The sequence below is a fragment of the Balaenoptera ricei genome, chromosome 15, assembly GCF_028023285.1.
Source record: "Balaenoptera ricei isolate mBalRic1 chromosome 15, mBalRic1.hap2, whole genome shotgun sequence".
Classification (NCBI taxonomy): Eukaryota; Metazoa; Chordata; class Mammalia; order Artiodactyla; family Balaenopteridae; genus Balaenoptera; species Balaenoptera ricei.
Window position 1 is genome coordinate 79,299,441 of NC_082653.1, and position 27,600 is coordinate 79,327,040.

Sequence of the window (27,600 nt, forward strand, 5' to 3'; positions counted from 1 at the left end):
TGGGGGGCAGGGCTTCCTCCAGCCCTGAGCTCTCCTCGGCCACAGCTGGCGGATAACTCACACCCCTTTCCCACCAGGGCTCCGCAGTCTTTACCCACCACCACCTGTGTCTCAGCGACAGGCACGGGGTAGGCCCTGCTCCCAGGAAGCTCTCCGTCAATGGCACAAGCCAGGAGCGTCCCAGATCACAGCCTCACAGCGTGACATGTGGGACCCCTCAGGTGTGTCTCAGAAGCCAAGGGGGCCCAAGCAGGGAGGGGGTCAGGAAAGACTTCACGGAGTTGGGGGTGGCAAGCCCAGGTGGGAGGGCTGAGAGGTTGTCCAGGTAAAGGCATAGGGAGGGCTGGCGGCTCCATCTGGCCGGCTGGAGGCATCCTGTGGGAGGTGACCAGCCTTCAGTGCTGTGCCCAGGCATGTGGTCTCTACACCGTGGGCAGTGGGGAGCCCCCAGGGGGCATGGGACCCTCAGATCACTCCATCATCACACAGAGGATGGCTTGGAGGGGGGATGGCTAGGGGCCCAGGGGCCATTTGGGGACTCCTGAGTCACCCTGTTAAGACACCTGGAATTCTCATTCCTGGAAGACGAGGATGGAGTAAAGGTCAGCGAGGGAGCTGGGATCACCTGGCCGCCTACCCGCAGGGCTGCTGTCCTTTCTGCTCTGCTCCCAGACCCCCCAGGGTGGCTCCCAGCGGGCTGGGGTGCCTCAGGCAGCTGGCCTGGGGGGCCTGCAGCAGAGCCTGCGTGCCACGGAGCGGCTGGACAAGGGGACAGGGCTTTGGTCACTCAACTGGCACCCCCAGAGGCGACATGGGACAAATGAAGTCCCGCTCGTCTGAGTCCAAATACAAGGGGGCCGACAGTGCCCAAGGCGGGCCCAGAGGGAAATTCAAACAGAGGCAAAAAGGTCAGTGACAGAAGGCAGAGCGTGGGTTACCGGGGCGGTGAGACCCCAAGCATGGCGTCCTGTTCTCATTCTGAGAGGCGCCAGGTTCCCCCACTGTTCCTGGAGGCTCACGCTCGTCTGGGTCCCCCAAGGCCGAGAAGCAGCCACAGGGAATAATTCTGGAGGAAACTGGCTTCCACGATGAGGCATGCTTCCTCAGCTCCACCCAATGACGGGGAGGCTCCCAGCGTTAACAGCAGGTTTTATTATTTATGGTTATATTTACTTATCAGGGAGCACAGGGGAGGGGGTGTGAGACCTTGGCCTGCAGTTCCTAGTGGAGTTGGCGGGCGGGGATGGGGGGAGACAGATGACAGGGAGAAGGTCTGATCCGACGTGGCTCCAATGCTGTGCCAGACGCCCTCATGGGCTGCCCGGCCTGGAAGGGCCCACCTGATGAGCGCTGACCAAGGGTCGCTGTTGCACACTGCAGAGTTCTAGGACCCCCTCCAGACACTTTTCCCTCTGAAGTCCTCCCTTAGGTAGAACCGACACATGTGAACTCAGCCTCTCGCTCTGGGCTTGTGTCCTGGGGGGAACCGGGGATTCAGGGGTCAGGGCTGGGCATGAGTGGGGACCCAGGCGCCAGGGAGCCCCCTTCCACTAATAACAAGACCCACAGGCCTTGTCGAGGGGCTTCTCCCTTTTGTCAGGAGAGCACCCTGAAATCCCCCCCACTGCAGACACCGGGGCTGGGGCAGAAACTCCCCCTCCTGGCTGCTTCCTAAGCTCTCTGTTCTCTGACTCCCTTCTGCAAGGACGATCGCAAATGTGATCTCAAATGTCTCCCTGACGAGGCTGGGATGTGCAACAGTGAAAATGCACTGGGGCTCAGAAAGGAACAGCCTCTGTTCTAAGCACCTTGCTCACATCCATGTAGTCTCCCATCAGCACTATGAGGCCTGAACAATCATTAGCCGCATTTTATTTTATTTTATTCTTTAGCCACACGGTGCAGCACGTGGGATCTCGATTCCCCCACCAGGGATCGAACCCATGCCCCCTGCAGTGGCAGCGCAGAGCCCTAACCACTGGACCGCCAGGGAATCTGCCTCATTAGCCCCATTTTATAGACGAGGAAAGTAAGGCAGAGCAGTTAAGTAACTTGCCCAAGGACACACAGCTGGAAAATGGTAGGACCAGGATTCGAACCCAGGTTGTCAGCACTGATTTAGTACTTCTCTATACGTGAAGGAGATGAGGTCAAGGGAGAGGACTCGCGTTTATTGAGCATCTATTCCATGCCAGGTATGTTATGTCTACCTCCTCATACTATGTTGAGAAAAACCTGAGGAATAGGGCATCATTGTCCCTATTTTTACAAATGAGGAAACTGAGGCTCAGAAGAGAAGTGCTACTCAAGGTTATCACGCAGTGTGTGGCTTCAAGCCCAGTCTGCCTGATGCCAAGCCTCCTCCTCCAGGAAGCCCCACAGGCTTGCTGCTCAGATGTCATCGAGTCTACACCTGGAAACATGCTGTCTGATGCTCCCAGGACTCATCACACCACCCCCCATGACTCGCGGTAGCCCCTGGGGGCAGATGGGGACTGTGCCTGCTGTTTCGTGAAGTCCTCAGTAGAGCTCAGTGAAGGGCTGGGCCTGCAGGAGGCGCCTGGCAAATACTAGTGAAGGATTAAATGACCTACAGTTTGGACAGAGGGAGATGAAGGTCAGCCACAGTGAGGACTCAAATACCATGGTCAGGAATGTAAGGGGTCACTGGGATGCCCTTGCTGCTTTCTGCTCTCCTAGCCTCCTCCCTTGCTACCAGGAGTCAACTGAAGGAAAAGGACTTAGGCAGCAGCAAGAGAGACTTAAGCTAGAAAACAGGAGACACTGCCTGACAGAAGGCCGAATGATTTTGTTTTTGGCCCCGCCACGCCACTCGGTTTGCGGGATGTTAGTTCCCCAGCCAGGGATCGAACCCAGGCCCTCAGCAATGGAAGTGCAGAGTCCTAACCACTGGACCGCCAGGGAATTCCCTCGAATGATTTCAAATTCACCTCCAGAATGATTTATCAAGTGGGACCCCTGGTAGGGGCTGAGGGGGCACAGAGGTGGCTCAGATGTGGTCCCACTGCCGCCAGTGATCAGGGTGATGGGGGGCTGGTGGGGACGCGGATGGGGGGAAGAAGCCACCTGCTGCCGGAGGGGGAAATTCTTTCCGACTGAGGACAGGGGAGGGCTTCTAGACAGAATAGTGAGCCTTGAAAGACAGGACAGGTGGGAAGGAGGGCGGGGAGCAGCTCCAGGCAAAGGAAAGGGCTTCAGCAAAGGCTGGAGGTACGTGAGGAGGCAGGAGTTCAGAGAAACAGGAGGGAAGGTGGAGCGGCACTAAGACGGGCACAGTGGCTGCTGACAGGCTGGATGGAGTGTGGTACCCTGGGAGCTGCTACACCGGGGCTCACGGAGAGTCGGGGGAGCGGTGAAGGGTTCTGCGCAGGAGTGCCCCACAGTCAGAGCTGACTCTCAGAGTCACCTCCCTCGGTGGCAGTGAGATGCCCGCCCAGCTCCCTGGCCACTCTCAGCCTCCTCTGCTGGCGGCCCTTCCTCATCCTGGCCCCAGCCTCTAACGTGGGGATCCCAGAGTCCATCTGGGCCCTCTCCACCTCTTCTTTTTTTTTTTTGGCCACGCTGCATGGCTTGTGGGATCTTAGTTCCCTGACCAGGAATTGAACCCGGGCCCTCAGCAGGGAAGAGTGGAGTCCTAACCACTGGACCACCAGGGAATTGCCCCTCTCTTCTCTTCTCTGTTTCTCTCCTGCCCGTGATCCCTTCCTGGCCCACGCTGCCAACTCTCAGATTTTTATCTCTAACCCCCAGACCTCCTTCCCGAGCTTCTGACCTCTCAGCTGGGCTTCTGAAAATTCCATCTCCTGCTCATCTCCAAGGTGAACTCACTTGGAAACATGGGGGTGAGCCTTCCACCCCACTCCCCTCCCCACTTGCACGGTCCACTCACCAGCACATCCCGTCACCGCTCGGATTCCATCCCCACCCCAGCTGCTCTCTCCCGTGCCCACCACGCCGGCCTGGCCCACGGCTGCAGCAGCCTCCTCGCCAGTCTCCTGCTTCTGTTCCCTAGAGTCCATTCTCCCCCAGCAGCCAGGGGGCCGGGCAGACCCCAGCTCTGGCATCCAGCAACCCTGCAGACGTCCTTCCCAAGGCTCAGAACAACTCCACGCTCTCAGGGTCAATCCCCACCCTCTTGCACCCCAGCCGTCTGGGCTGCTCACTGAGGTCAATTCTTCTACCCAGACACTGCCCAGCTGGGTGCAGGCGGCCCTTCTCAACCTCCCAGCTCTGGCTTAACCAATGGGACCTTCTCTCAGAGGCCCCCGGACCACCCTAAACAGGTCTCCTCACCCCCACCCGCCCACCATTTTTTTCTCTCCGATTACCCTGTTTATTTCCTAAGCTCTAACAAGTTAGATGGCCCGAGCCCAAATCTGGACAAGCACTTTCATCCATCCATCCATTTATTCCACAGATATGTACTGGCATCTCCCGCGTGCCAGGGACTGCTGTGGGCGCTGGGGATTCAGCAACGAGACACACAGTCCCTGCTTACAGTCTAGGGCAACAAACAAGCAAGCAGGCGCGTGGGTGCGTGCACACGCTGGGAGCACGCCCTCAGCGGGCTCCCAGAATGGATGCCTGGGAAGGGCCCGATGCAGGCAGTGCTGCTGGAGGCAGGGGGCTGGACGGCATGGCCTCTGGCCCCCTCCCTCTCTAACTATTTAGGAGGAAGCATCCCAGGAAGCCTGGCATTGCCTGGAGATGCCTGCTCGCTGGTGAGTCCGGCCAGCTGTGAGGACAAAGACCCCTGTGGGAGTTGGGAGACAAGGCTGGGGGGTGAGTGGCGGCAGGTCGGGGGGAAGGGGCTGCAGTTCCAGAGTCCATAGTGCTCTGCCTTCTCCCACCCACCCGCACCTGCACCAGGGAAACTGGCCACCTGGGAGGACAGGAAAGGTGGACAAACTACCAGCAGGCAGGGTAGTCCGATGGGAGGTGCAGAAAGGGAGAGGCTGGCCCAGCCCCACCTGAGCTCAGGTGGGCTCCTCTCTGAAGGGAGGTAAGTACAAAGGCCTCAGGTCTTCTTTAGGGACAGGAAAACACCTCTAAGAACTTAGCCAGCGTCTACTCGGGTCAGGCACTGTGCCTCCATTTTTCCATTCAATACTCAAAAGAGGCCAGAAGGAGGAGGCCACGTAGCTGTCAGGTTACAGAACCCCTTCGTTCCACTCCTGACCCCTGTTGCCTCCCCAGGGCCCTGCCTTGTGCCTGCTGTCGCCCCCTTTCCCAGCCCTGCCCCCCTGCACCCCACCCCCTACCTCTTAATGACAAAGTGGATGCTGTGCCGCTCCTCCAGGATCCGCTTCAGCTTGGGGACCCCGTAGGTGCAGGGGCGCTTGAACGGGATCTTGTCTGGGATGCCCACGATCTCCACAGCCTCCGGGTCACAGGCGATCTTCCTGTAGGGGACGGGGACCATGTGGTCCAGGCCCAGGGCTTCCGCTGGAAGGGCAACGGCAAGGCTGAACGCGGGATGGAGGCTGCGGGACATGCAGGGCCCCAGGGCCTGGTCATCACCACCTCCCACCTCCCAGGCACCACTCTGGCCACTCAGCAGCCAGAGGGATCCTCCTGAAACACCAAATACATCACTACTCTCTTAAAAAATGCCCATAGGCTCCCCTCCCACTCAGCGATGGCCAAAGCCCTACAAGGCCCTACGTGACCAGGACCCCATCACCTCTGGCCTTATCTCCATCTTTCCCCCTCTGCTTGCTCAACCCAGTCTCTCTGGCCTCCTTGTTGCTTCCCTAACACGCCAAGCACGCACTCATCCCAGGGCCTTTGCACCTGCTCTTCTGTCTACTCAGACACTCTTCTTCCAGATCACCATACCCTTCCCTCCCTCCCTCTCTCCATTCAAGCATCTGCTCAAATGTCACTTCACCAGCCTAAAACAGCCCCCTCCATCCCTCCCTAGCCCACCCTGCTTTGTTTTTCATCCCACATTTATCATAATCTGACGTTACAAACATATTCGTCTGTGCGTAGGTTCACTGTCTGGAACCTAAATAGGGCAGGACACGTAGTAGTTGCTTCCTGCATATTTGGGAGTGAATGAGAGGCTGAGGGAAGCTTCCAGGCTGGAGGTGGACTCTTGGCAAGATGCTTCCAGTTGTACAGGTGTGCCCTTTCCTCCAGGGAGGGGCCCAGCACTCCGCTCACTCATCAGTGACATGAGACGCCGCTGGAAGCTGACAGCTTTGTCAACAGCAGTGTAGACAGAACCCGAGCTCAGGAAGTGGTTACTTGCTCTCTTCCTCCAAACCATTAGGTGCGGTCCTGTGCCATTTCAGTCACTCATACACCCCAGCTCCTCCTTTTCATTCATTCACTCAACCAAATACTTCTTGAGCACCTACTATGTGCTTGATGGTACTTTCATGGGGCCCCAAGGCCTGGGAGACGAGCTGAGCTGGGTGTCCACTTCACTCCTGCCTCTCCCAAGGGTCACTCCAACCTCTCCCAAGGGTTCCACGTCTCCTCGCTGTTCCTCAGGCCCCTCCCCATCCTGGCCTGGCTCCTCCGGCCACACCAGGATTTGTCTGTGTCCTGACAAGTGCCAGCCCAGAGCCGGACCCCCTGCAGTCATGCCAGGACCAGGGCAGGGCAGAGTCGCCTGTCTGTGGCCCTCCCTGGGGCACCGCCAAGATAGTTTTCCTGTTGATGCGGCCCAGGTCTGCGCTGGAGGCTTTGGCAGCCAGATCCCACTGTGAAGTCACACTTAGCTCGTCGTCTAATTAAACCCTCACCATCTCAGCAGCTGTCAAACCACCTCTTCCCCCGACCCCCAGCATCGCCAGCCACCCCCCAGCCCCAGCACTTGAGCAATGAATGGGCTCTTGGGTTCTTCGAGTCTACGTGAATCCACCTCCCCTCGGGTCCATCTGACTTGCTAGGCCTGTCTTTTCAGCCCAGGGCACAGAAGCTCCAGCCCGCCCAGCCTCCAGCTGCTGCCCACTGGGAAGAGGAGGATAGAGCCCACCATGCACAATCCTTAGACCCTGGTGTAATCTCAGCCTCTCCCCGGGTGACAGAGAGACACTGCAGCTTCCTCAAGGCTGGGGTTCCCCCCATTTCTTTTCTGGTTTTTTTTCCCCCTCTGCACCCCCAGCAACGTCGCTGGCTCACTTGGCCCGGAGCTGGTAGCCGAAAGGGCGGAACCAGGAGCAGGACCTGCTCGTCCTGGGTCTGCAGGATGGTTCAGGCTGCCAAACGTCCCCACCCTTGCCACAGGATCCCCCAGTACTCATGGGGGGGGGGGGAGCGGCAGGCGGCAGCTTCTCCCCAGGGCAGCTGAAGGGACAGCTCAGAGGGAGCTCTGGCCTGAGGAGGGGCAAGGCCTCAACCACTCCAAGCCCAACACTCCTCCTTGGATTTGGCCATGGTGGTGGGCCCAAGTGCTGACCTCTAGGAAAGGCTCAACATTCTGGAAACATCCAGCACGCACAACAGGCTGGAAGACTGGCAGCTGTCATGCCCACAGAGGTGGGGCAGAACCCACCCAATGTGGACAGAGCCAGCCCTCCCCAGCTCCCCTCTCCCTACTCCCCGTCCTGCTCACACCTGGCTAGGGAGGGAGGGGAGAAACTTGGGTACAGACAGCCCCCTGCAGTACGGGGCCTTGCTCAGCCCCACCCCAACCAGGATGGCCCAGCCCACCAAGCCCACGTGACCAAGCCTCCCCGGCCCCAGGGTGGATCAAAGAACACCTCCTCCATGAAGCCTCCCCAGACTCCCCAAGCCTATCGAGAGACCTCACCTTCCTCTGAGCCGTCCTCCCTTTCTGAGGGCCCCCATCCCTCCACGTTACTACGTACTAGAATGTACTACCATACACCACTGCGTGTACTGCAGACCCACCTTCAGCCACTTGCTGAAGCACCTTGAGACCAGAGTTGGTCTGAGTGCCTGGCACGAGGTAGGGGGCTCAAAACGCGATTAGAGGGACTTCCCTGGTGGCTCAGTGGTTAAGAATCTGCCTGTCAATGCAGGGGACACGGGTTCGAGTCCTGGTCCGGGAAGATCCCACATGCCGTGGAGCAACTAAGCCCGTGCGCCACAACTACTGAGTCCGCGTGCCTAGGGCCCCTGCTCCACAACAAGAGAAGCCACCACAGTGAGAAGCCCGCACACTGCAAGGAAGAGTAGCCCCCGCTCGCCGCAACTAGAGAAAGCCCGTGTGCAACAATGAAGACCCAAGGCAGCCAAAAATAAATAAATTAAAAATAAAATGAAAAAACGAAGACCCAACGCAGCCAAAAATAAAGAAATTAATTAAAAAAAAAACAAAACGCGATTAGAGGGTTGGAAACATCCCCCACTCTGGGTGGGGACAGGGGCTGGAGGCTGAGCTCATCACCAATGGCCAATGGTTAAATCAATCACACCTACTTAATGCAACCTCTGTAAAAACTCTAACCGAAGGGGTTCAGAGAGCTTCCATGCGCCAGGAGGCTGGTGCACCCTAGACTCCACGGGGACAGAAGCTCCTGTGCTCAAGACCCTTCTGGACCTTTCACCATGTACCTCTTCATCTGGCTGTTCATCTGTATCCTTTGTAGTAAACGGGTCAACAGAAGCAAAGTGTTTCCTCCCTCAGTTCTGTGAGCCATTATGGAAAAGTGCCGAACCGCGGAGGGGGGTCCTGGGAACCACGGGTGTGCAGCCAAATTGGATGGAAGTGTGGGTATCCTGGGGACCCACTACTTGTGACTGGCATCTGAAGTGGGGTGCTGTCTTGGGGGACTGAGCCCTTAACCTGGGGAGGGGTCTGTGTAACTCCGGGAGTTAGGGTCAGAATTGAATTGAGTTGTAGGGCCCCTAGGTGGTGTCCACAGAGAACTGGAGGGTTGCGTGGCGTGGAAAACCCACACTTTTGCTGTCAGAAGTGTTGTGAGTAGAGAAAGAGGGTTTTTTGTAGCCAAGCAGGAGGGGAGGGAAGGCAGGGAGGGAGGTGAAGCCCTACCCCGGCAGGTGTGGTCTGGTCATGGTGAGAAGACCAAGGTTAGGGAGGGAGACTGGCCATCTCCAGGGCATCCGGCAAGCGTCCGTGGACTCCCAGGGCAGCGCTCTCCCCTGACCCGCACATGTAGGCGGCCCGGGACCCTCCTCTCTGTCCCTGCAGCTCTGGGTGGTGCCCCTTCCCCCATCCCCCTCCCTTGGTCCCATTGTGCAGAGGGACTTCCCCAGAGAGGGGTTGCGTGATTCAAGTGGGGTTCAATGACATCACGCCTGCGTGCTGAGTGGTCTGTGGGTACCTGCATCATCTCCACAGTGACTGAGAGCCACCCACTCTGGCCAGAGCCACACTGCGTCTGACCGTTGAGCGGGGCTTATAGATGGAGCGCAACAGAGGCTGAGCGAATAAGTGAGAGTGAGCGAGGACTGCTGAGGGGACAAAGGAGACCAGGTGTGGGAGGGCACTCGGGGGTCCCAGGACCCAGAGTGGGAAGGGCTTACAGGCCCGTCTGGTCCAGCCCCTGCCGTCTAGCCAACGAGTGGCCACACTTTGCATGTGGCTGAAGCTCTACCACACGGAGGGCACCCCTGCCCCGGTTACCACCTGTGTCTGCTGCCCAGAGTGCGGTGAGCCAACACGTGCTCTGAGCTCAGCTCTGTCCTGGGTGCTGGGGGCACAGAGGGGCCAGTGCTGTCCTGGCCTTCACGGGGACAGATACAGACAAAGCGCATCGAGCGTGCGACATAGAACAGAGAGGAAACCATCAGAGCTTTAAGGGCTGAGTCTTGAAGAACAGGTAGGAGTTTGCCCGCAATACGTGCAAAGGGCACGCCGGGCAGGGGGCACGGCACGGGCAAAGGTGAGGAGGCAGGAGACAGGGTGGTGCGTGGGGGACTTGCAGGCACAAGAGGCCAACAGCCGTTTTCCCAGATGGTCGCCACCGCCCCCCCAAGCGGCCCGCCTCACACAGGTGAGCCAAGGTCTGGGGCTTTGCCATCAGTCCCGCCCCCTGGAGAATCTGGCAGGGAAATATTGACACAACCACCCCCTACCCAGACAGGAGGTGACACTTGCGTTGACGGCGCGTGGTGCCAGCATATGGCTCCCACCGTCATGTTGGGGAACACGAGTGATTGCCACATAATGAGATGCTCAGTGCGCTGCTGGGGCCACACCACGGGCCGTGCCGCCCACTCACCATATCTGCTGTTAAACAGGATCTGCACACACTCCCGGAGCGTGTTGATGTCCTCGGTTTCTTTTATGAAGGCGTCCCACTTCTCTATCAAAACACAGGGGGTACAAGTGAGGGCCCGTCGGAGCAGGGACCCCATGGCTTGGCTGCCTCTTGCCTCTCTGTCCACCCCCACGGCAGCAGATACTGTGCGGGCTCAGCCAGTCCATCCTGGGCCCCTCCTGAGTCTTGACCTTGAAATCCTAACCCTCATGCCTTGTGCACCCGGGGTCTCACCCAGCTTTGGCCCTGTTGGAGTCCCTCGAACCCTCAGCCCTGCTGACCTCTCCCATAAAACCAAAGCCTCTGCTTCAATTTCATATTAATAACTAGAGCGATCATTTGGTTCATTAAAATTATACAAGGAACATCTTTAATTTATTAAGTGCTCATCTGTGCTAAGTACTCAATATGTATAATATCCTAGTTAATCCTTCAGGACAACGTGCAGAAATAGATATTATTCCCATTTTGCAGATGGGAAAACTGAGGCTCAGAGAGGCTGAGTAACTTGCCTGAGATCACCCACCTAGTACCTGGTGAGATTCTATCTCTGCTTGTATCCCTTGCCCACCACGGCCTCCCACAATGCTGTTCTGCCTGGACATCCAGGTCCCCTCCCTGCCCGGGATGCAGCTTGTTTGTGGCAGTGGTGGTCTCCATTCTGATCCCAGGAAACTAGGTTTCTTAAAGAACCTTTCACTGAAGGTGAGGCTGAGACCTCCACAAGGCAAAGTTGCTGGAAAGTCTCACTATATCCCTTTTTGGTACAAATGAATCCCAAACCTTCTGGTTCTCTGTACTGTGTGGTACTCTTAAAACCTGTCTACATATTTTTTTGACCCTTGTTCCTTCATGAGGCGGAGTTTAATTCCTCTCTCTCCCTTGAATATGAACTGGACCAAGTTCCTGGCTTCTAATGGGTAGGATATGGCAGAAGTGACAGTGATTTCTGAGGCTGGGTCATAAAAGACATGGTTCCCTCCTTACTCTCTCTCAGATCACTAGCTCCAGGAAACCAGTCGCCACGTTGTCAGGACACTCAAGCAGCCCCGAAGAGGCCCAGGTAGTAAGGAATAGGTATCCTGCCAACAACCACATGGGTGAGCTGGAAGTGGATCCTCCAGCCCCAGTCGAGCCTTCAGATGATCACGGCCCCAGCTGAGATCCTGAGAGATTCTGAGCCAGGACCACCCAGCTAAGCTGCTCCTGAATTCTGACCCACAGAAACCGTAAGGTATAAATGGTATAAATGCTTGTCATTCTAAGCTACGTTTGGGGGCAATTTGGCATGCAGCAATATGTAACTAGTATACATTGGCTTTACTCTGGTTTCACTCACAAGTCCCTTGTGCGGTGTTGTTCCTCCTTTCTCTCACAAAGACCCAGTGGACACACATCCATTTCAGTAATAAGCACCACCCCAGTCCTGGATCCCCACTCTGGTCAGGGTGCTGCCACCGGCACTGTCCTACCTGACTTGTCATGGACGATGGAGAAGAGGATGCGCTTAGAGGCATGGACGTTCTGAATGAGAGGACCGCCAGGCCCAGTGGGCTTCTGTCCTGGACAAGGGAGCGGAAAGGTACAGGTTCCAGGTGGGCCCCAAGAGGGGTTCCCCAGATCTGGCCTGAGTGCGTGGGCTGGGGCTCTGGGGTAACAGTCTCCCCGACCAGGGAGAACCCAGGACTGAGCCCTGTGATCATGAACTCAAGGCAAGTTCCCTGACCAGAGGCCTGAGACATTCTTTAGCAGAGTGTGCTCTCCGAATGGCAGATCGGGGAGGGCAGGACATCCCAGGTCACATTTTACAGATGGGGACACTTGTTTCAGGCATATAAGTCCCATCCTCCTGCTCAGCCCTCATGGCTGTGGAGGGGAGGGGTGTCCTTTTTTCTCCTTCTCGTAATAACAATAACAGTTAAGTATAACTTATAAGCACCTACTCTGTGCCAAGCACTGGACTCGGCGCTTTAATACAGAGGTTCTCAAACTTGAGCGCCCGTCGGAAACACTTGGTGGACTCGTCAGTTTGCAGGTAGCTGGGGCTCGCCCCGCCCCCAAAGTGCCAGATTCAGCAGGGCTGTGGCTGGGCCTGAGAATGTGCGTTTCTAACGTGCCCTGTCATTTCATCATGATGACAGCCCAGCGAGACAGGTACTATTGGCATCTCCACTTTACAGATGAGGAAACTGAGGCTCAAAGAGGTAGAGATTTGCCCTGGGACACATAGCCATTAAGTAGAGGGGCCAAAATACGGACACAGGTCTTTCTCGTGCCCAGCTGTTCCTTTTCTTGTGTTTCCAGTACCCCTAATCCACGCTGGGTGGAGGTAGTAGGTGCTCATTAAATGCACGTACCTGATTAGCATGTCTACTCTCTCCCTCCATAGACTCCCCTGGGAGTCCTTTCGGGCATCTCTTGGTCCCAGGCCAAGGATACTGTTCACAGATGACTGGGCAGAGGCCCGGGGTCTGACTGAGTCCGAGCTACCACGCCTTCTGTCCCGCCCCAGCTCCTCGCTCCGACGTGCCCCCTGCAGCCCTGAGCACCCCGACCTGCCCTGGGAAGCTGCCCCTGCATGAGTGACCTCTGTCCCACCCGCCCCAGGCTCGGGAGTCCCAGCAGCAGCTTACCACAGCAGTCTGGGAAGTCTTGGGCAGCGGGGGCCTTGGGCTCAGGCCCGGGCCGGCTGAGGCCCAGGTCACTGGAGGCAAGAGGGCAGGCGGGTGCCTCCTGCTTGAGCTCCCGCACGGTGTGGTTGGCAAGGGCGGTGCTGTACAGGAAGCTGGCCACGGACGAGGAGGTGGCGGTTGGGGGCAGGTCCTGGGGCGGCCCCTTGGGGGCCTGGCCGTGCAGACCACAGTCCCGAGACCCCTTGGCTATCAGGGAGATGCCGTTCAGCTCCACCAGGGCCTTCGACTCCCGCCCGCCATCCTCGAGCGGCCTGGGTGAAGGAAAGGACACGTGACAGCTTCACCCACCTGTCCCGCCCGGGGTATGTCTTCCCCGAGCCCTCCCTCTGCAGAACACGACAGCCTGTGAAGTATGCAGGACCAGTCCCCATTTTACAGGTCGGGGTGCAGGCCCGGGTGGGGGTGTGACGTGCCCAGGGCCACACGGCTGGGCCACCCGAGAACCTGGGCCCTGCCCCCTGGCCTCGGTGCCCCCTCTCCACCAATCGCGTCCTTTCAGCTGCAGCTGATCGTCTCGCACCTCCTAACGCATCCCTCCTCCCTGGGCTCGTGCACTGGCCGTGGTGCCCAAGCCCTGATGGACCACGCTCAGCCCTCAGGCTGCTTCCCAGCTGCCCCAGCGATCGGTACCCTCCCCGGCCCAGCCTCCATGACCTCATGGCCCGTCAGTCCCTAATGGAGCCCTCGGCTGACAACCCAAGCAGGCATCCACGATGCGGCTTCCCGCCTCCACGCTTTTGCACGGGCTGTTCCTGATACCTGGAGTGCTGCTGGTGCTATTTCTTCCCCAACCAAGCCTCTCTGCAACACAGAAGCCCCCCGGGAAGACGTCCACACCTGGCTCAGAGCATGCTCTGTGACTGAGTTCCTGCCTCACCTCTGCCATCGGACTGGGAGCTCTTACAACCAGGGTCCCCTGTGGGAGTCTGAAGTCCCCTCCCCTCGGGCAGGACAAGCGGCCACGAGCGGCTGAGCCCGCACGGAAGCAGGTCACCGCCCGGCCCGGCCTGGCCCCCGGGGTCCAGCCACCAGGCCCCGGGCCGCTCCCAGGCGGGCTGCCTCACTCACCTCTTGAGCTTGAAGCGGATCCGGTGGCTGTGCTCCAGGATGGCCATGAGGGCCTTGGGGTCGTACTCGGCCGGCCTCCGGAAGGCCAGGCCCTCGGGCAGCCCCTGCACAGCCAGCAGCCCCGGCTCCCGGAGCAGCCTCTCGTAGGGCAGCGGCACCACGCTGGCCCGGCCCAGGGCCTCGCCTGTGGGAGGGGGTCGAGGAGGGGGCCTAGTATGAGGCGGCAGCCGGGCTGTGGTGAGGGCCGGGCGCGCCCCGGAGCTGGGGCCGTGCTGAGTGACTCCCCGTGGTGCCGGACCCCCAGGCAACAGGACCCCAGAGGCCCCTGCACTGCAAACCTCCCACAGAATAAGCCCCTGCCGGCGGTGAGGGGGGCGGCAGGGCCTGTGGACAGGGGCCTGCGGCCTGCACCTGAGGGCCGGGGCTGCCCCATCGAGGGGGTTCCCTGCTGCCCCCGCCATTCTCTTCTCCGGGCATCTGGGTGGAGGGGAAAGCAGGCCCCGGGGCTGCGAGCAGGAGGTGAGGAGAGAGGGGTGAGAGAGAGAAACTGCAAGAAAAAAGCCACAGGAAGGAAGGGAAAAGGAAAATGAGAGAGAGGAGGGCAGGTAAGGAAGAGAGGAATGGAGAGGAAGCAGAAGAGAGAGAAGAGACAGGATGAGAAGCTGGTGAGCACGTGGGAAGCGGGGAGGGGAGGGAGGGCCGAGAGTCTGGGCTCACAGACATCTGTTGCCTCCCACCTGGAGCCAGAAGGAAGCCCCTCCCCTCATAGTCACCTCTGATTCTGCCCGAGGCAGGCAAGGGGGGTCGGGGCAGAGTGAGCAGGGGTGCAAGGGGGCTCGGGGCGTGAACCTTGCATCTGGCAAAAGCGTCTGCAGTGGCACAGCCAACCATGCGTGACAAGTCCTCCTGTCCCCGGGGCCAGCATGCCCACCAGGGCCTCCGGGCCCCCTACCCCTCTTGGCCTCCTCCTGACATCTAGACAACGGCAGGAGTCCCCCCACCCCACCCCGACCTTTGCTCCACAGAACCAAAGGCTGCGGTGGGGAAAGGAATAAAGCAAATTAAAAATCATGGGGTGGGACCCTTAGGGATGGAAGGGACCCGCATGAGGTCACCCAGGGAGTGTGAAGGTCACCACTGGGCCAGAGACTCTGCAACCTGACACTTCCCAAGGGAGACCAGGCCTGCCTGTCCCCTCCCCTCCTCCACCCCAAAGGAAGTGCTTGGCTGGGCAGTTAGCCTTCACTCAGTCATTCAACAAACACCCTCTGAGCGCCCGCTGTTGCTCGGCTCTGAAGTGCAGACTAGGAACAGCAGAAAGGGCAGATACAGTCCCTGATCCTGGAGAGCAACCGGGCGAGTGAGGGCACAGGGCACAGTGGGTGCCCAGAGGAGGCCTTAACCCAGTGCAGAGCTGGGGGCTTCCTGGAGCTGAGCCTTAGAGAGCAACGCGGCGTCCACCAGACAGAGGAGGGGAAGGTCGGCCCAAAGGTCACAGCAGGTGTGAAATGAAGCCAGAATGAGCGGGAGGATAGGAGGTGGGTCAGCATGGCTGGAGGGGGCTGGGGACGGGCCGTGGTAGGGTCTGATGCCACGCCCAGGGGGATAGGGAGCCCGAGAAGGCAGTGGAGGGAAGAGCTTTGTGGTCAGACTTGTGCTTCAGGAAGATGCCCTTGGTCACAGGGCAGGTGGGGGCAGCAGGGAGCTGGGCTGGTGGCGAGGAGACCAGGGCAAGCCTGGGGCCTCTTCCAGGCGCGAGGGAGCAGTGAGCAGCACCAGGGCGGGGTGGTAGGGATAGTAGTTCAGGAAACGGGGCTGGGACGGAAGATCTATGCCTGGGGATGCAGAATGAGGGAGGGCTGGGGGTGGGGAGAGAAGGAACCCACGCCTTGAGGTTCCGCCCAGGGCCTGTAGTGGGGCAGGAGGGGGCCTCCTCCTCTGGGCAGGGCCGGGGGCTCCCACCCGCCTGGGGGCCCCAAATGGAATGAGGAAGGATCTTACTATAAAGAACATCAAACACCTCCTCTACCATCTTCCGCAGAAGGTACACGTCCGAGCCATGTTCCAGGGCAGACCGTGGGATGTTCCGGCTGCCACCCTCACCCCGAGACACCTTCTTGGGGTGCTCTGCCTCCGGCTCCTTCCACGGGGGCCCTCCTGTGGGACACAGAGCATGCGGGGCCATGGTGAGTACTCATCACACCACCAGCCCAGTGAGCTGGGACGTCCCTGCCCTGTGCTAAGCCCTGTAGCTGGGCACCCAACACGGAGTGCAAGTGGATGAATGAAGGAAGAATAAAGGGGCGAGTAAGCCCTGCCCCAACTGCCCTGCCTAAGGCCAGGGCTGCTTACCTCAGGGTTCCCAGTGCCCAGCAGAGGGCATTCGTCCCTGGTCACCTCCAACTCGCTGTGTGACCTTACGCAAGTCCCTTCCCTCTCTGGGCCTCAGTCTATGAGCTCTCATGAGAGACCAGCTGGGCTGGCTCAGAACTGGGGTTCAACGAATGTCTGTTCCATCACCTATTTCTTTTCTTTTTTTAATATTTATTTATTTATTATTTATTTACTTTGGCTGTGCTGGGTCTTAGTTGCAGCACGCAGGATCTTTAGGTGCGGCATGTGGACTCTTAGTTGTGGCATGCAGACTTCTTAGTTGCGGCATGCATGCGGGATCTAGTTCCCCAACAAGGGATCAAACCCGGGCCCCCTGCACTGGGAGCATGGAGTCTTAGCCACTGGACCACCAGGGAAGTCCTCCATCACCTATTTCTGAATTAACAAGTTGAGGCCCTAGTTTTCTGCTCTGCCAAATGGGGAGACGATGGGGACCCCAACAGGAGGCTGAGGGACTGGGAAGAGGCAGGTTCATGCCAGGCTGGGCCAGGGTGGGGGCCTGGGAGTGTCAGTGGATCCCTGGGTTGGGAAGATGCTAGGAACTGCACTGGAAAGGGGATGAGAAGAGGGCTTGGGGGCGCCCCTCCCAGCTTGGAGTGTGCTCTCCTCCCGGACCTGAGAAGCTTGAAATAAACCAGCCAAGTTCCCGGTGCTATAAATAGCAGCTCTGCCTGGCTCTGGGAAGCCAGGTGCACCTTCCCCAGGCCCCAGTCTGGCTCCCAGCCTGGCCATCTAGGGCCACAGGACCCTGCCACTGCCCACCCTACACCGGTCCAGCCCCTTGCCCAACCTTGGAGAGGGTACAGGTTTTGAGGGCCGGGTGGGAGAGGGGGCTGGCTGCGGAAGCGGCTGGACCCCAGAACGATATGCCCCAGCACGGGCGGAGGGGGGACAGCCTTCCAAGAAATGGCTGATCCCAGGGTCGAGGCCCAGGCAGGGGTCGGGTAATGAAAATGCTAATAACGGTGAGGAAAACAACAGCTGGCGTGTAGTGAGTGTGAACTAAGTGCCAGGCATTGTTCTAAGTGCTCGCCATGTATGAATTCGTTTAATCCTCAGATCGACCCAGGAGAGGGTAGCACTGTCCTCCCCTCTCACAGATGAGGAGGCTGAGGCCCAGCAGGCAGCAGCTGGCAGAGCCAGGATGTGGCCCCAGGGGTCTGACTCTAGGGCCTGCTCTTAACCCCAAGATCTCTGAGTCCCAACATCTGGGCTAGAATGCCCGCCCAGGCTCTAACCCCATAGGGCTTCAACCACCATGAAAGGGAAAGTGACCTGCCTCGGGAGCTCACCGCCAAGCTGGGGCATAGGCGTGGATGGAAGTTCAGGGCACAGGAAGCTGCAAGGGGTGGGGGGCAGTCAAGCATGGGCGCTGGGGCGGAGGGGCACCGATGGGGCCAGGAGCGGGAGGGATGTCAGTCTGGAGGCTGGGGAGGCATCTGCCAGGCAGAGGGGAGGAGTGAGGGCCTTCCAGGTGGGGAACAGCAGGGACAAAAGGCAGTGGTGAGCAGGGATACACAGAGCCGGGGAACGTGCACTTTAGCACAGTGCAGCCTGGTGAGCACCAGGGATGCTGGGAGGAGAGAATGCAGAGGCCGGGGCTGCTTATGAGGGGCCCTGAAGGCCTAGGTAGCATTGAAGAGTTGGGGGATTCAGAATGACCCCTCTACCTCGGGGCTCCCGGCTCACAGCTCTGAGTGCTGGTGCTGGTTTCTTCCAGGAGCGACCAGGACCCCTTGGCAGGGGTCCCGGGGGTGCCCATGCTGCATCCCTCGTTTTTTTTTTTTTTTTTGGCTGCACCACGTGGCATGTGGGATCTTAGTTCCCTAACCAGGGCTTGAACCCGCGTCCCCTGCATTGGAAGCGCGGAGTCTTAATCACCGGACCTCCAGGGAAGTCCCTGCATCCCCCCTGTTTTGAAAGGGTGCAGCCGAAAGAGCAAACTCCACCTCCATCACTCGTCAGCTGTGTGTCCCCTGGTTACACTCACTGCATCTCATTTTCTCGTTTGTAGACCAGTGATGACTGTTTCCCGAGCCTGCTGGGAACAGTAAACAGCACCAGCACGTGGCCCAGCCTGCGGCTCCATTTATCACATCATCCCTAACTGCTCCCGTTTCTAGAGCATTTCCTACGTGCTGGACAAGTCCTCAGTCACTTCATCCCCACGGGCCACCAGGAGGCGGCTCCAAGATTCTGCTACTGTAACAGGGTCAGTGCCAGCCTCTGACGTCAGGGTAAGTGAGTTAGTGCTTAAAGGGTGTCGCACACAACAGGCGCTCAGTAAGTATTAGCTGAGCACGTGCACTCGGTCCCTGCATCAGGGACGCGCAGGAACTGGGCCACAGCACTGGGCCTCAGTGTCCCCTTCTGTCCATGAGCACACGGAGGCAGCTGGGTCTGGCCTGCCCGGAGTCTCTATCGGCCGAGGGGCTGCTGTGTGACTCCAACAAAAACTGTGGCCGCCCCTGATGACGCCACATTGGGAAGCTTGCACCAGCCCCTCCTGCCCAGTGCCTCCTCCCACACAGGGCCACCTGGTGTTGCTCCAGGGACCCAGCAAAGCGCCAGAGCTCCTCCCCTCAGGGACAGTGGGGACTGGCCCTCCGGAGCCCCGGGTACTCACGGCAGAACCTGAGGAAGTCTGACTGCAGCTCCTTGCGTGCGTTCAGGAACATCCTGCCTTTCTCGGTGCCGAGCACGAAGGCGCTCTCATCATGCACAGCGACACAGGCCACTTCTGCGTTCAGCTTGGAGAGCGCTGAGCACTGCAGGGGGAGCAGGGATGTGAGCCGAGGGAAGGACCCCCCCCACTCCGGACACCCCCAGTGCCAGCTTTGGGGGGGTGGGAGGTGAGCTCCCAGCTGCCCGAGATCCCACCAGCAGCTCCAGGGAGAGGTCACCCTCCCAATGTTCTGGGTCTTAGACTGCAGTGGGAATGAACCAACGACACCCACAGAGCTTGGCCAAGGTCAGGGGAAGAAGACAAGGTTACAGGGGCTGGAGGAGGACAAAGGCACACGTGGCCTGTGCCCCTTCCTCCTCCCAGGCCCTCCTTGCTCTGGGGTGGGCTTCCTGCCTCAGGCCTGGCTCCAGCCTCAAGGATGATCCTATCCTGGGCGCTCTCCAAGTCCTGGATGAGGAGGTGGGATGGGTCCCAGGAGAACCAAGGCTCAGACAGATCCACGCTTCAATCCTGCATCAGCCTCTTCCTGCAAGTCATGCCCTTCTCTGGGCCCCAATTTCCAAATCTGCAGAATGCAGGCAAGCAGCCCAGCTCCCAGAGTTGCAATGGGCTTGTTGTGGGGATTCAATGGGGCGTGGTTGGTGGGAAAAAATCTCTAAACCGGGGCATCCCGTGTGGGCATGAGGCAAAGAGGTTCTTTTTGCAGCCCCAGAGTTGAGATTGGCAGGCCTACTGCACAGGAAGCCCTAACACAGGGGGCCCTGCGACCAAGACCACCAGCATCTCAGGCCTACTTCACTGGGAAAACCCTGCCTGCAAAGCTCATGGCATACGGTCGGTGCCTGATAAATGCTGGTTTTTATCTGAGTTAGCGCTCTGTGGACAGTCGGGAGGTCTGGCTTCTAATCGCAGTTCCACTGCTGTGTGATCTAGGACAGGTTCTACAACCTCTCTGGGCCATGATCATGCCTTTAGTGCCAGCTCCGGCTTGGAGTCGCTCCGGTGAGCAAGCTGGGGACATCTCAGGGCCAGCAGGACTGTCCCCCGGGAGCTCCTCGGGGGGGAAGGTGTTCATTTCCTGCTCTCTAAGATTAAAACCAAACCCCACTGCTCCCTTGCCCTGAGGCAACACTGTATAACAAAGAAGACAAACAGATTCAGCTGTTTCCAAGGAGTGGCCAGCAGAGCTGGAGGACAGCCTTCCCTGCGCTGCATGGTCACTTCGCAGCTGAAGAAGCTGAGGCCACAGCAGGGAGTAGCCTCACCCAAAGGCACAGAGAATGGGGGTCGGGAGGAAATGCCTGGAAAAGGGTCTGAGACTGGGCGGGGGGAGGTGATGAACGGACAGCACTTTGGCCCCAATCCTCCTGCAGACCGCCTGAGGACCCGGCCCCAGGCCCGCTGGGTGCTGGTGTTAAGTCACTGCCAAGTAAGTGCCGCTGTCACCCACGAGGTCCCTTAGGAAACCTGTAAAGGCCTTGTCGCAGGGCGGGGGGAGCCTGTCTTGTTCATGCCACCAGGACAGCTACAGGGTCACTGGCTCCTCCAAGGAGCCTCTGAAACAGCCTCTAGACCAGCAGTGGACCCTGGAATTTCTGCAATGATGAAAATGTTCTATTTCTACACTGTCTGATACCATAGCCACTAGCCACGTGTGGCCACTGAGCTCTTGCAATGAAGCTAGTGTGATGGAGTAACTGAATTGTTTAATTTTCACAAATTACAATTTAAGTATCAATTGTCACATGGGGCTAGTGGCTGTGGCATTGGCCATCGCTGCCCGTGTCAACTGTACCTCCACCACCACACCAAGCTAACACTGCTACCGGCACAGGGCTGAGCTCCTGGGGCCCCCCTCCTCATGAAGGCCACTCTGTACAGGGGAGGGGTCAAACCCAGCTGGCCTTCCCAGGGGTGTCTACCACCTCTGCCCCAAATACCACCTAAGCAGCCCTTGAGCTGCCTGCAGCTGGAATAGCCTGAAGGGAGGCCCTCTGTCCTTGGGAAACTGTAGACTTTGCCCCTGGGAGCCCACTTTAAAAACTGATCATGCTATGTGACATCAGGCAAAGTACTGCCCTCTCTGAAGTTCAACTTCACTGAACCAAAATGCAGGGGGTGCAGCTAACTGATGCCAGACAGATTTTTTTTTTTTTAAAGACACCTGCCTACCCTCTATCACAGAACTTGCCCCAGGAAAAGTCTACAGGAAAATGACATTATTATTTTCTCTCTCTCTTTTTTTTTTTTTGGCTGAGACGTGCTGCTTGTGGGATCTTAGTTCCCCTACCGGGGATCAAACCCGGGCCCTTGGCAGTGAAAGCTCTGAGACCTAACCGCTGGACCGCCAGGGAATTCCCTATTATTTTCTCATTTGGGATAAACTGCTATAGGTTTAGGTATGGAGGCAAGGGTGTCAGAGGAGTGATGCAGTTACAGCCCTGGCTTTAACAACGGGGGTGACAGCTTTCTAATGAATCACTGTGACACATTACCCTCCACGTGACCTGCTGGGAGGGAGACTTGTGACCATCCCAGGGGTGGGACCTCAACTGTAAGAGGTGACGAAACGAAGACGGGGTGAGGGGGCGAGGGGGCGGGGGCTGGAGTTCCACACACTTGACCCCACTTAAGCCTCCCACCCCCGGCGTCGGCAGAGAGGCCTTGTGGCAGATGGGGACACTGAGGCCCAGGTCGGCGAGGGCTCCTGTGAGCGGCAGAGGTTACAAAGGCTGGCTGCCCCACTCCTCCAGGGGCGGGCAGGGGCACTCACCATGGAATCTAAGGCAGACACGAGGCTGGTGATGATCTCGTCTTTGCGGGCGATGGCGGAGTTCCAGCGGTCAGGCCCACAGCCGTTTGTGGGGACGTCGCAGCGCTTTCCCAGCAAGGCCATGGTCGCCTGGATGGAGGAAAGGAGGAGGCGGAGGTGGCCGTGGGCCATAGGGCGTGGCACACGTGGCGGCTGCCCCCACCGCTAACCCGCCAGGCCCCCGGGATCCCCAAGGCCACCTCTACCTCCAGGTGGGACAAATCAAGAGCTGGCCTTCTCTTCACCTAAGGGGCTTATACGCATGATGGGGTTTGAGCTTTGACAGGCCTGGACACACAGCAGCCTGCACACGGCCTGTACAGGTGTGGGAACAGACAGCAGGATAACAGAGGGGGGGGTGCCCCAGGGCATGTCTCCCCAACTCTGCACCCCCAGAGCCAAACCCACAAGCAGTCTGTCTGGCAGGCCCTGAATCCAACTCTCCCCACGCACATCCCTCTGGCCATGGCCCTCCCTTGCTCACACACCCTCCATAGCTCCCTACTGCCCACATTAGCTCTTGACTCCTCAGCTTGGTATTCAAGGTTCCAGACTCTTGTCCCTCGCCTCAACTCCTCCTTATACCCCATGCTCTAGGCACTCTAAGTGTCACCATCCTCCAAACATACAGACATCCTTCACGGCTCCTCAGCTGTCACCAGTTCTGTTCTCCCTGAGTGCCCTCCCTGGTCCCTTCGGCATCTACGGACTGCCCCCTTAGCTTTTAACTGTCACCTCTGCTGGGAAGGTGACCCGGATTGCCCCACCTCCTGCCCCTTCCTGCCCAGGCTGGGCAGGTGTCCCTGGCCTCCCACCTGTCCCCGAGCCCCCCCATCACAGCTGTGTATCAAGTCACATGCTCCCCGGGGGAAGGCCACCACCCCAAGGCCGTGGAGCTTTGGTCTACTTCCTGGCTTCCAGGACTGAATCTCAGGGGTGCAGAGAGATACCACGGGGCAGAGGCCCCTTCATCTCAGATGAGGTTTCCCCAACACAGGACGTTGCCCCTCGTCATGAGGTTCCTGGAGGACAGAGCTGTATCCTCCCCCCTTGCTGAGGCCCCCTCAGATCAGGGCGTCATATCGGGACTACACCAGGCAGGGAACAAGTCTGCTGGCCCTGTATTACCCAGCCGGGCCTGGACCCCACTAGATACAAAGGTCAGCCTCCCTTGGTCCCCGATCCATCCTGCCCCTCCCTTTCCTGACCCCAGGAATCAGGTCCAGGGGGCCCACCCACAGGATGCCCCAGTGCCAGCACCTTCCTATGGGGCAGCTGTCCCCTCACCAATCCAAGCAAAGGAGAGGGTAGAGGGCAGAGGCAGGAACGCTCAGTTTCCCTCCCCGGGCTCAGACCCTCTAGTGCTCCGTGCAAGGGCCCCAGGTGGCCGGTTCAGGGGCGGGAGCAGGGAACAGAGCTGCGGGCATCAGAGGGAGCCTGTGAGTCCTGCCCTCCCTGCTTCTTGGGGGTAAAGGAGTCTGTGCATGCAACTGGGGTTGGGGGTCGGAGGTCCTGGGCAGGTGACGGCTGGGCCTGGCACCTAATACAGTGCCAAGTCCATCGTGTCTTCTGCCACCACAGCTGCCCGCTGGACTGTAAGCTCTATGAGGGCAGGGACCGGTCTGCCAATCACTGCTGCACCCCCAGTGTCCAGCTCAGTGTAGTCCAAACCACAGACTGTAGACTTTTAGTGGGTTGTAAAGTCGATGACACGGAACAACAATCAGAGCACGTCACACATAACAAGGTGAGACGCATCCAATGACAGAGATGGAAACAGTCAAAGGAATTAGGGATGCACCAGAGCTTGGCTCTGGACTCCATCCTGGCCCAAGTTGGCTACTTGGCTGTAGATAAATACTGATTTTAATAACAGGCCAGGGACTTCCCTGGTGGCGCAGTGGTTAAGAATCTGCCTGCCAATGCAGGGGACATGAGTTCGAGCCCTGGTCTGCGAAGATCCTCCATGCTGTGGAGCAACTAAGCCCGTGTGCCACAACTACTGAGTCCGTGTGCTGCAACTACTGAAGCCTGCACGCCTAGAGCCCAGGCTCCGCAATAAGAGAAGCCACCGCAATGAGAAGCCTGTGCACCATAACGAAGAGTAGCCCCCGCTCGCCGCAACTAGAGAAAAGCCAGCGCACAGCAACGAAGACCCAACGCAGCCAAAAATAAATAAAATAAAATAAATGAATTAAAACAAAACAAACAAAAGAAACAACTGGCCAGGTCAGCAGTTGGCCAAAATGTGTATGGGTTCACTTCTAAATGTTTATAAAATGTATTTCTTCTCCTAGGTTGCCTTATTTATTTATTTATTTATTTTTGGCCGTGCCGCCTGCATGTGGGATCTTAGTTCCCCAACCAGGGATCCGAACCTGTGCCCCCTGCAGTGGAAGCGTGGAGCCCTAACCACTGGACCACCAGGGAAGTCCCGGTTGCCTTATTTTTAATAAAAGCTTGAAACCCACGTTATTAAGGGATGCTGAGGGTATGACAGGCCCCGGATGGGACCTGCTAATGGACCAAGCATCAGCCAGGGGCCTTCTGTGGCACGAAGCCCAATCGCAGGTCTGTTGCATGGCCAGCTGAGAGGTTTGCCTGCCTGGGGCGCGTGAAGTCTTGCCCCCTCCCCTCAGCCACCCCCTGCACCCCAGTCCCTTGAGCCACTTCCAGAAAGGCCTCAGGCTGCCAGCCTCCCAGCTGCTGGAGCCCAAATCGAATCAGGGCAAAGCAGGAGGCACCAGACAGCGCTCCAGCCCTGGCCTCCGGTCGCCCCAGACGGCTGCTGGCTCCTTCCGGCAAAGGTCCTAATCCATTTAGGAAGGAGCCAGGGACTCAGGGAGGGAGGAGGAGGGGGCCGGGCTGTGGGCCATCCCTGACTCCGGTCCATCTGGGCTCCCAGGACGCTCTGTCTGGAGCCGGAGCCCAAGGAGGCCGAGCCCTAGGCAGGTGGGTGCGTTTGGGTAGGAGGGCAGGAGAAGACCCTCCCGGGCCTCGGAGAGAGGGGCAGGTCCCCGTGGCTGGAGCTGCTGCGGGTGGAACAGGGGGGCCAGAGCGCTGGGCTGGGAGCCACGAGCCGTGAACCACGCACACGGTGAGACCCAGGCGTGGGGCTGCCAGGACCACATTGGACCAACCACCTAAACCCCCCGTTTTCTCATTTGTAAGGTGCGGCTACTTCTAATCTGAAAACGAGGGAGAAGAAAACCACCCAATAAAACCAACAAACGACACAGAACAGAGCGCGAAGTATGCTAGTTAACCAGGAGGCAAGTGCCCAAAAAACGAACAGGAGAAAGTCCCCAGAGGGAGTGGATGGCAAGAAGAGAGGCCACTGCCTGAGCGGTCACACACGCCACACACCAGCAAGCGAGGACAAGGGGCCGGGCGAGGCTGGAGGCAGCTAAGGGCTGCTCTGCGTCACCTGAGAGAGGACATCAGAAGTGACATCCTGGGTGATGGGTGGCTGGCGCCTGACCTGGGGCACAAGTGGCCAGGAAGCCCTCAGTGACAAGGGACTTCCACCCACCCCCGGGTTCCTGGGGGGGTGAGGCCTACGAGGGCCGAGAGGCAGCAGGGAGCTGGGAGTATCCCTCCCCAAACCCTTCTCCCAGGGCTGCCCAGGGCCACACACCTGGCTTCCCCCCCACCTCCCGGCCACGCCCCTCCTGGCACTGACCGCTGACCGCTGGAGGGTCCTGGGCCCTCTTCTCATCCCCGTCCAACTCCCTCCCTCGCTGCGAGGCAATCTCGCGGCTTCCATGTCACCTGTATACTGGTGACTCTCCGTTTCTCTCTCCCCTCCCCCGGCTCCTGAGATGCTACCTCCTCCCCGTCTCCCGTTCAACGTCTAACAAGCAACCCAAACGGAACACGGCCCGCGTTTCCCGCTCAGATCCGCTCCTCTCCTGCCATCAGCTCAGATGCAGGCTGACACTGAGGCCTCACCCCCGGCTCTCTTCTCCCACGTCCCTGAAACAATCCAGGGAGAGTCCTGCGAGCTCGGCTCTAGGATGCACCCAGGTCTGCCCGCTTCTCGCCGCCTCCCCGTCCAGGCCACCATCCTCGCTCACCCACGTGGGGACAGTGGCCCCTCACTAACCTCCCTGCCCTCCTCCTGCCCCCACGGTCCCCCTGCAAACAGCTGCCACATCAGTCTCACGTGGCTCTCCCGCTAAGAAGCTTCCAGGGGGTTCCCACCGCAGGCAGAATGCCACCTCCCCACGCTGCAGGTCCGTGTGACCTGGGCCTGTCTGCCCTCCCCGCTCTGTGCTGGGCTCCAGCACTGCCCTCTTTCTGTCCCCAAAACACACCGTGTGCTCCCTTCTGGGGCCTCGGACTCGCGGCTCCTCCCGCGCGGAAGGCTCTGCCCGGTCCCCGTCTCCTCCCGCTGCCCCCTTTGCCCCATCAGGCCTCAGCCCAACCACCGGGTCCTCTGCGCCTCCCCTGACCCCGCAGCCAGGCGGCAGCCCCCACCCCTTGCCCCCCTCTCTTCGTTTATTTCCTTCATAACATCCGAAGTGACCTGTTCACGTGCTTCCTGCCAGATTTCCCCACCTGGAATGTGGCTCCGGGAGACCAGAGGCTGTCAGGTTTACCATATTTTCACTGCCTTGAGCACCTGCTTGGGTTTTCAGGGACACTCAACAAATATTCGGGGAAACGGGGACTTCCCTGGCCATCCAGTGATTAGGACTCTGAGCTTCCACTGCAGGGGGCACAGGTTCGATCCCTGGTCAGGGAAACTACGATCGGGGAGCTAAGATCCCGCAGGCCGCGTGGAGTGGCCAAAAACAAAAATATCTGGGGAACTGACAAAAAGTGTGATGGTCAGCCACTTTGGGTGGGAGCCAGGATGTTTGCAAGCTATAAGCAGGGTGGTCTGACAATGCTGGCCTTGCCTGGCTCTCACAACAAAAAGGTAACGTGGGGGATTGCAACTTTGGATGTATTTGGATCACGAAGGAGGAACAGTCCAGGAACTGAAAATGAGGGAGGCTGCTGGGTCAGACAGGTGTCCTGCACAGGTGCTCCTCCAAGTGCGGTCCCAGGACCTGCAACAGCAGCACCGCCTCGACGCCTGTCAGAACGTGAGCCGCCTTCCTTGCTATATCATCACTCCATCACAGACGGTAGTGAGCGTGAGCTCCGGCCATCTGTCCCTCTGTCACCAAGCCCGGTCCTCTCCCGTCAACATGCACCATGAGGACTGTACTCCCCACACCTGCCAGGACGCGGGAAGCAGGAAGACCGGCCGATCGAATCTACAGCTGATGCTCAGCCAGGCTGAACAACTCGCCCTGGTTTGCCTGGGACCTTCCTGCGTTTAGTACAGAAACCCCTTAGTCCCAGGCAAAGCAGGATGGTGGGTCTCCCCATGACACAGGGACCAGCAGAACCGGGAGCCCAAATGCCCCTCTCGGCCACTGAGGACAAGGACAGACACCAATAAGGAAGGCAAAGCCATGGACATTAGGTCCTGCCTTTGGGTCCAAAATATCCAAGTTCACTTAGAGATGAGAGGCAGGCTTGGGGACTCCTCAGGGGAGGGGACAAAGAGGGAGGGTCTCCCAGAGGAGGAGGCAGGGCTGTTTCATCCAGGAGATCCCAGGAGGGGAGGAAGCCACTCTCTTGATGTGTTTGAAGGTCACACGGGGACCAGAGGGGACAACCTTGTTTTTTTTTTAAATTTTATTTATTTATTATTTATGGCTGTGTTGG

General features: G+C 58.7%; 1 protein-coding gene across 4 annotated transcripts in view; it reads right to left on the bottom strand.

Annotated features, from left to right (window-relative positions):
- The window catches only part of GTF2IRD1 (GTF2I repeat domain containing 1), a 113,290-nt gene that overhangs the window by 55,692 nt on the left and 29,998 nt on the right, over positions 1 to 27,600 (bottom strand). For 3 of the 4 annotated variants that reach the window (XM_059896401.1, XM_059896400.1, XM_059896399.1), the window contains exons 2-9: positions 21,838 to 21,966; positions 19,005 to 19,146; positions 15,986 to 16,141; positions 13,985 to 14,168; positions 12,857 to 13,167; positions 11,696 to 11,785; positions 10,185 to 10,268; positions 5,283 to 5,466 (exon numbers count right to left, since the gene is read on the bottom strand). In XM_059896401.1, the coding sequence (XP_059752384.1) occupies positions 5,283 to 5,466; positions 10,185 to 10,268; positions 11,696 to 11,785; positions 12,857 to 13,167; positions 13,985 to 14,168; positions 15,986 to 16,141; positions 19,005 to 19,146; positions 21,838 to 21,960 (1,274 nt within the window). In that variant the 5' untranslated portion in view covers positions 21,961 to 21,966. The remainder of the gene's footprint in view (positions 1 to 5,282; positions 5,467 to 10,184; positions 10,269 to 11,695; positions 11,786 to 12,856; positions 13,168 to 13,984; positions 14,169 to 15,985; positions 16,142 to 19,004; positions 19,147 to 21,837; positions 21,967 to 27,600) is intronic. The other variant, XM_059896402.1, reaches the window with a different exon arrangement.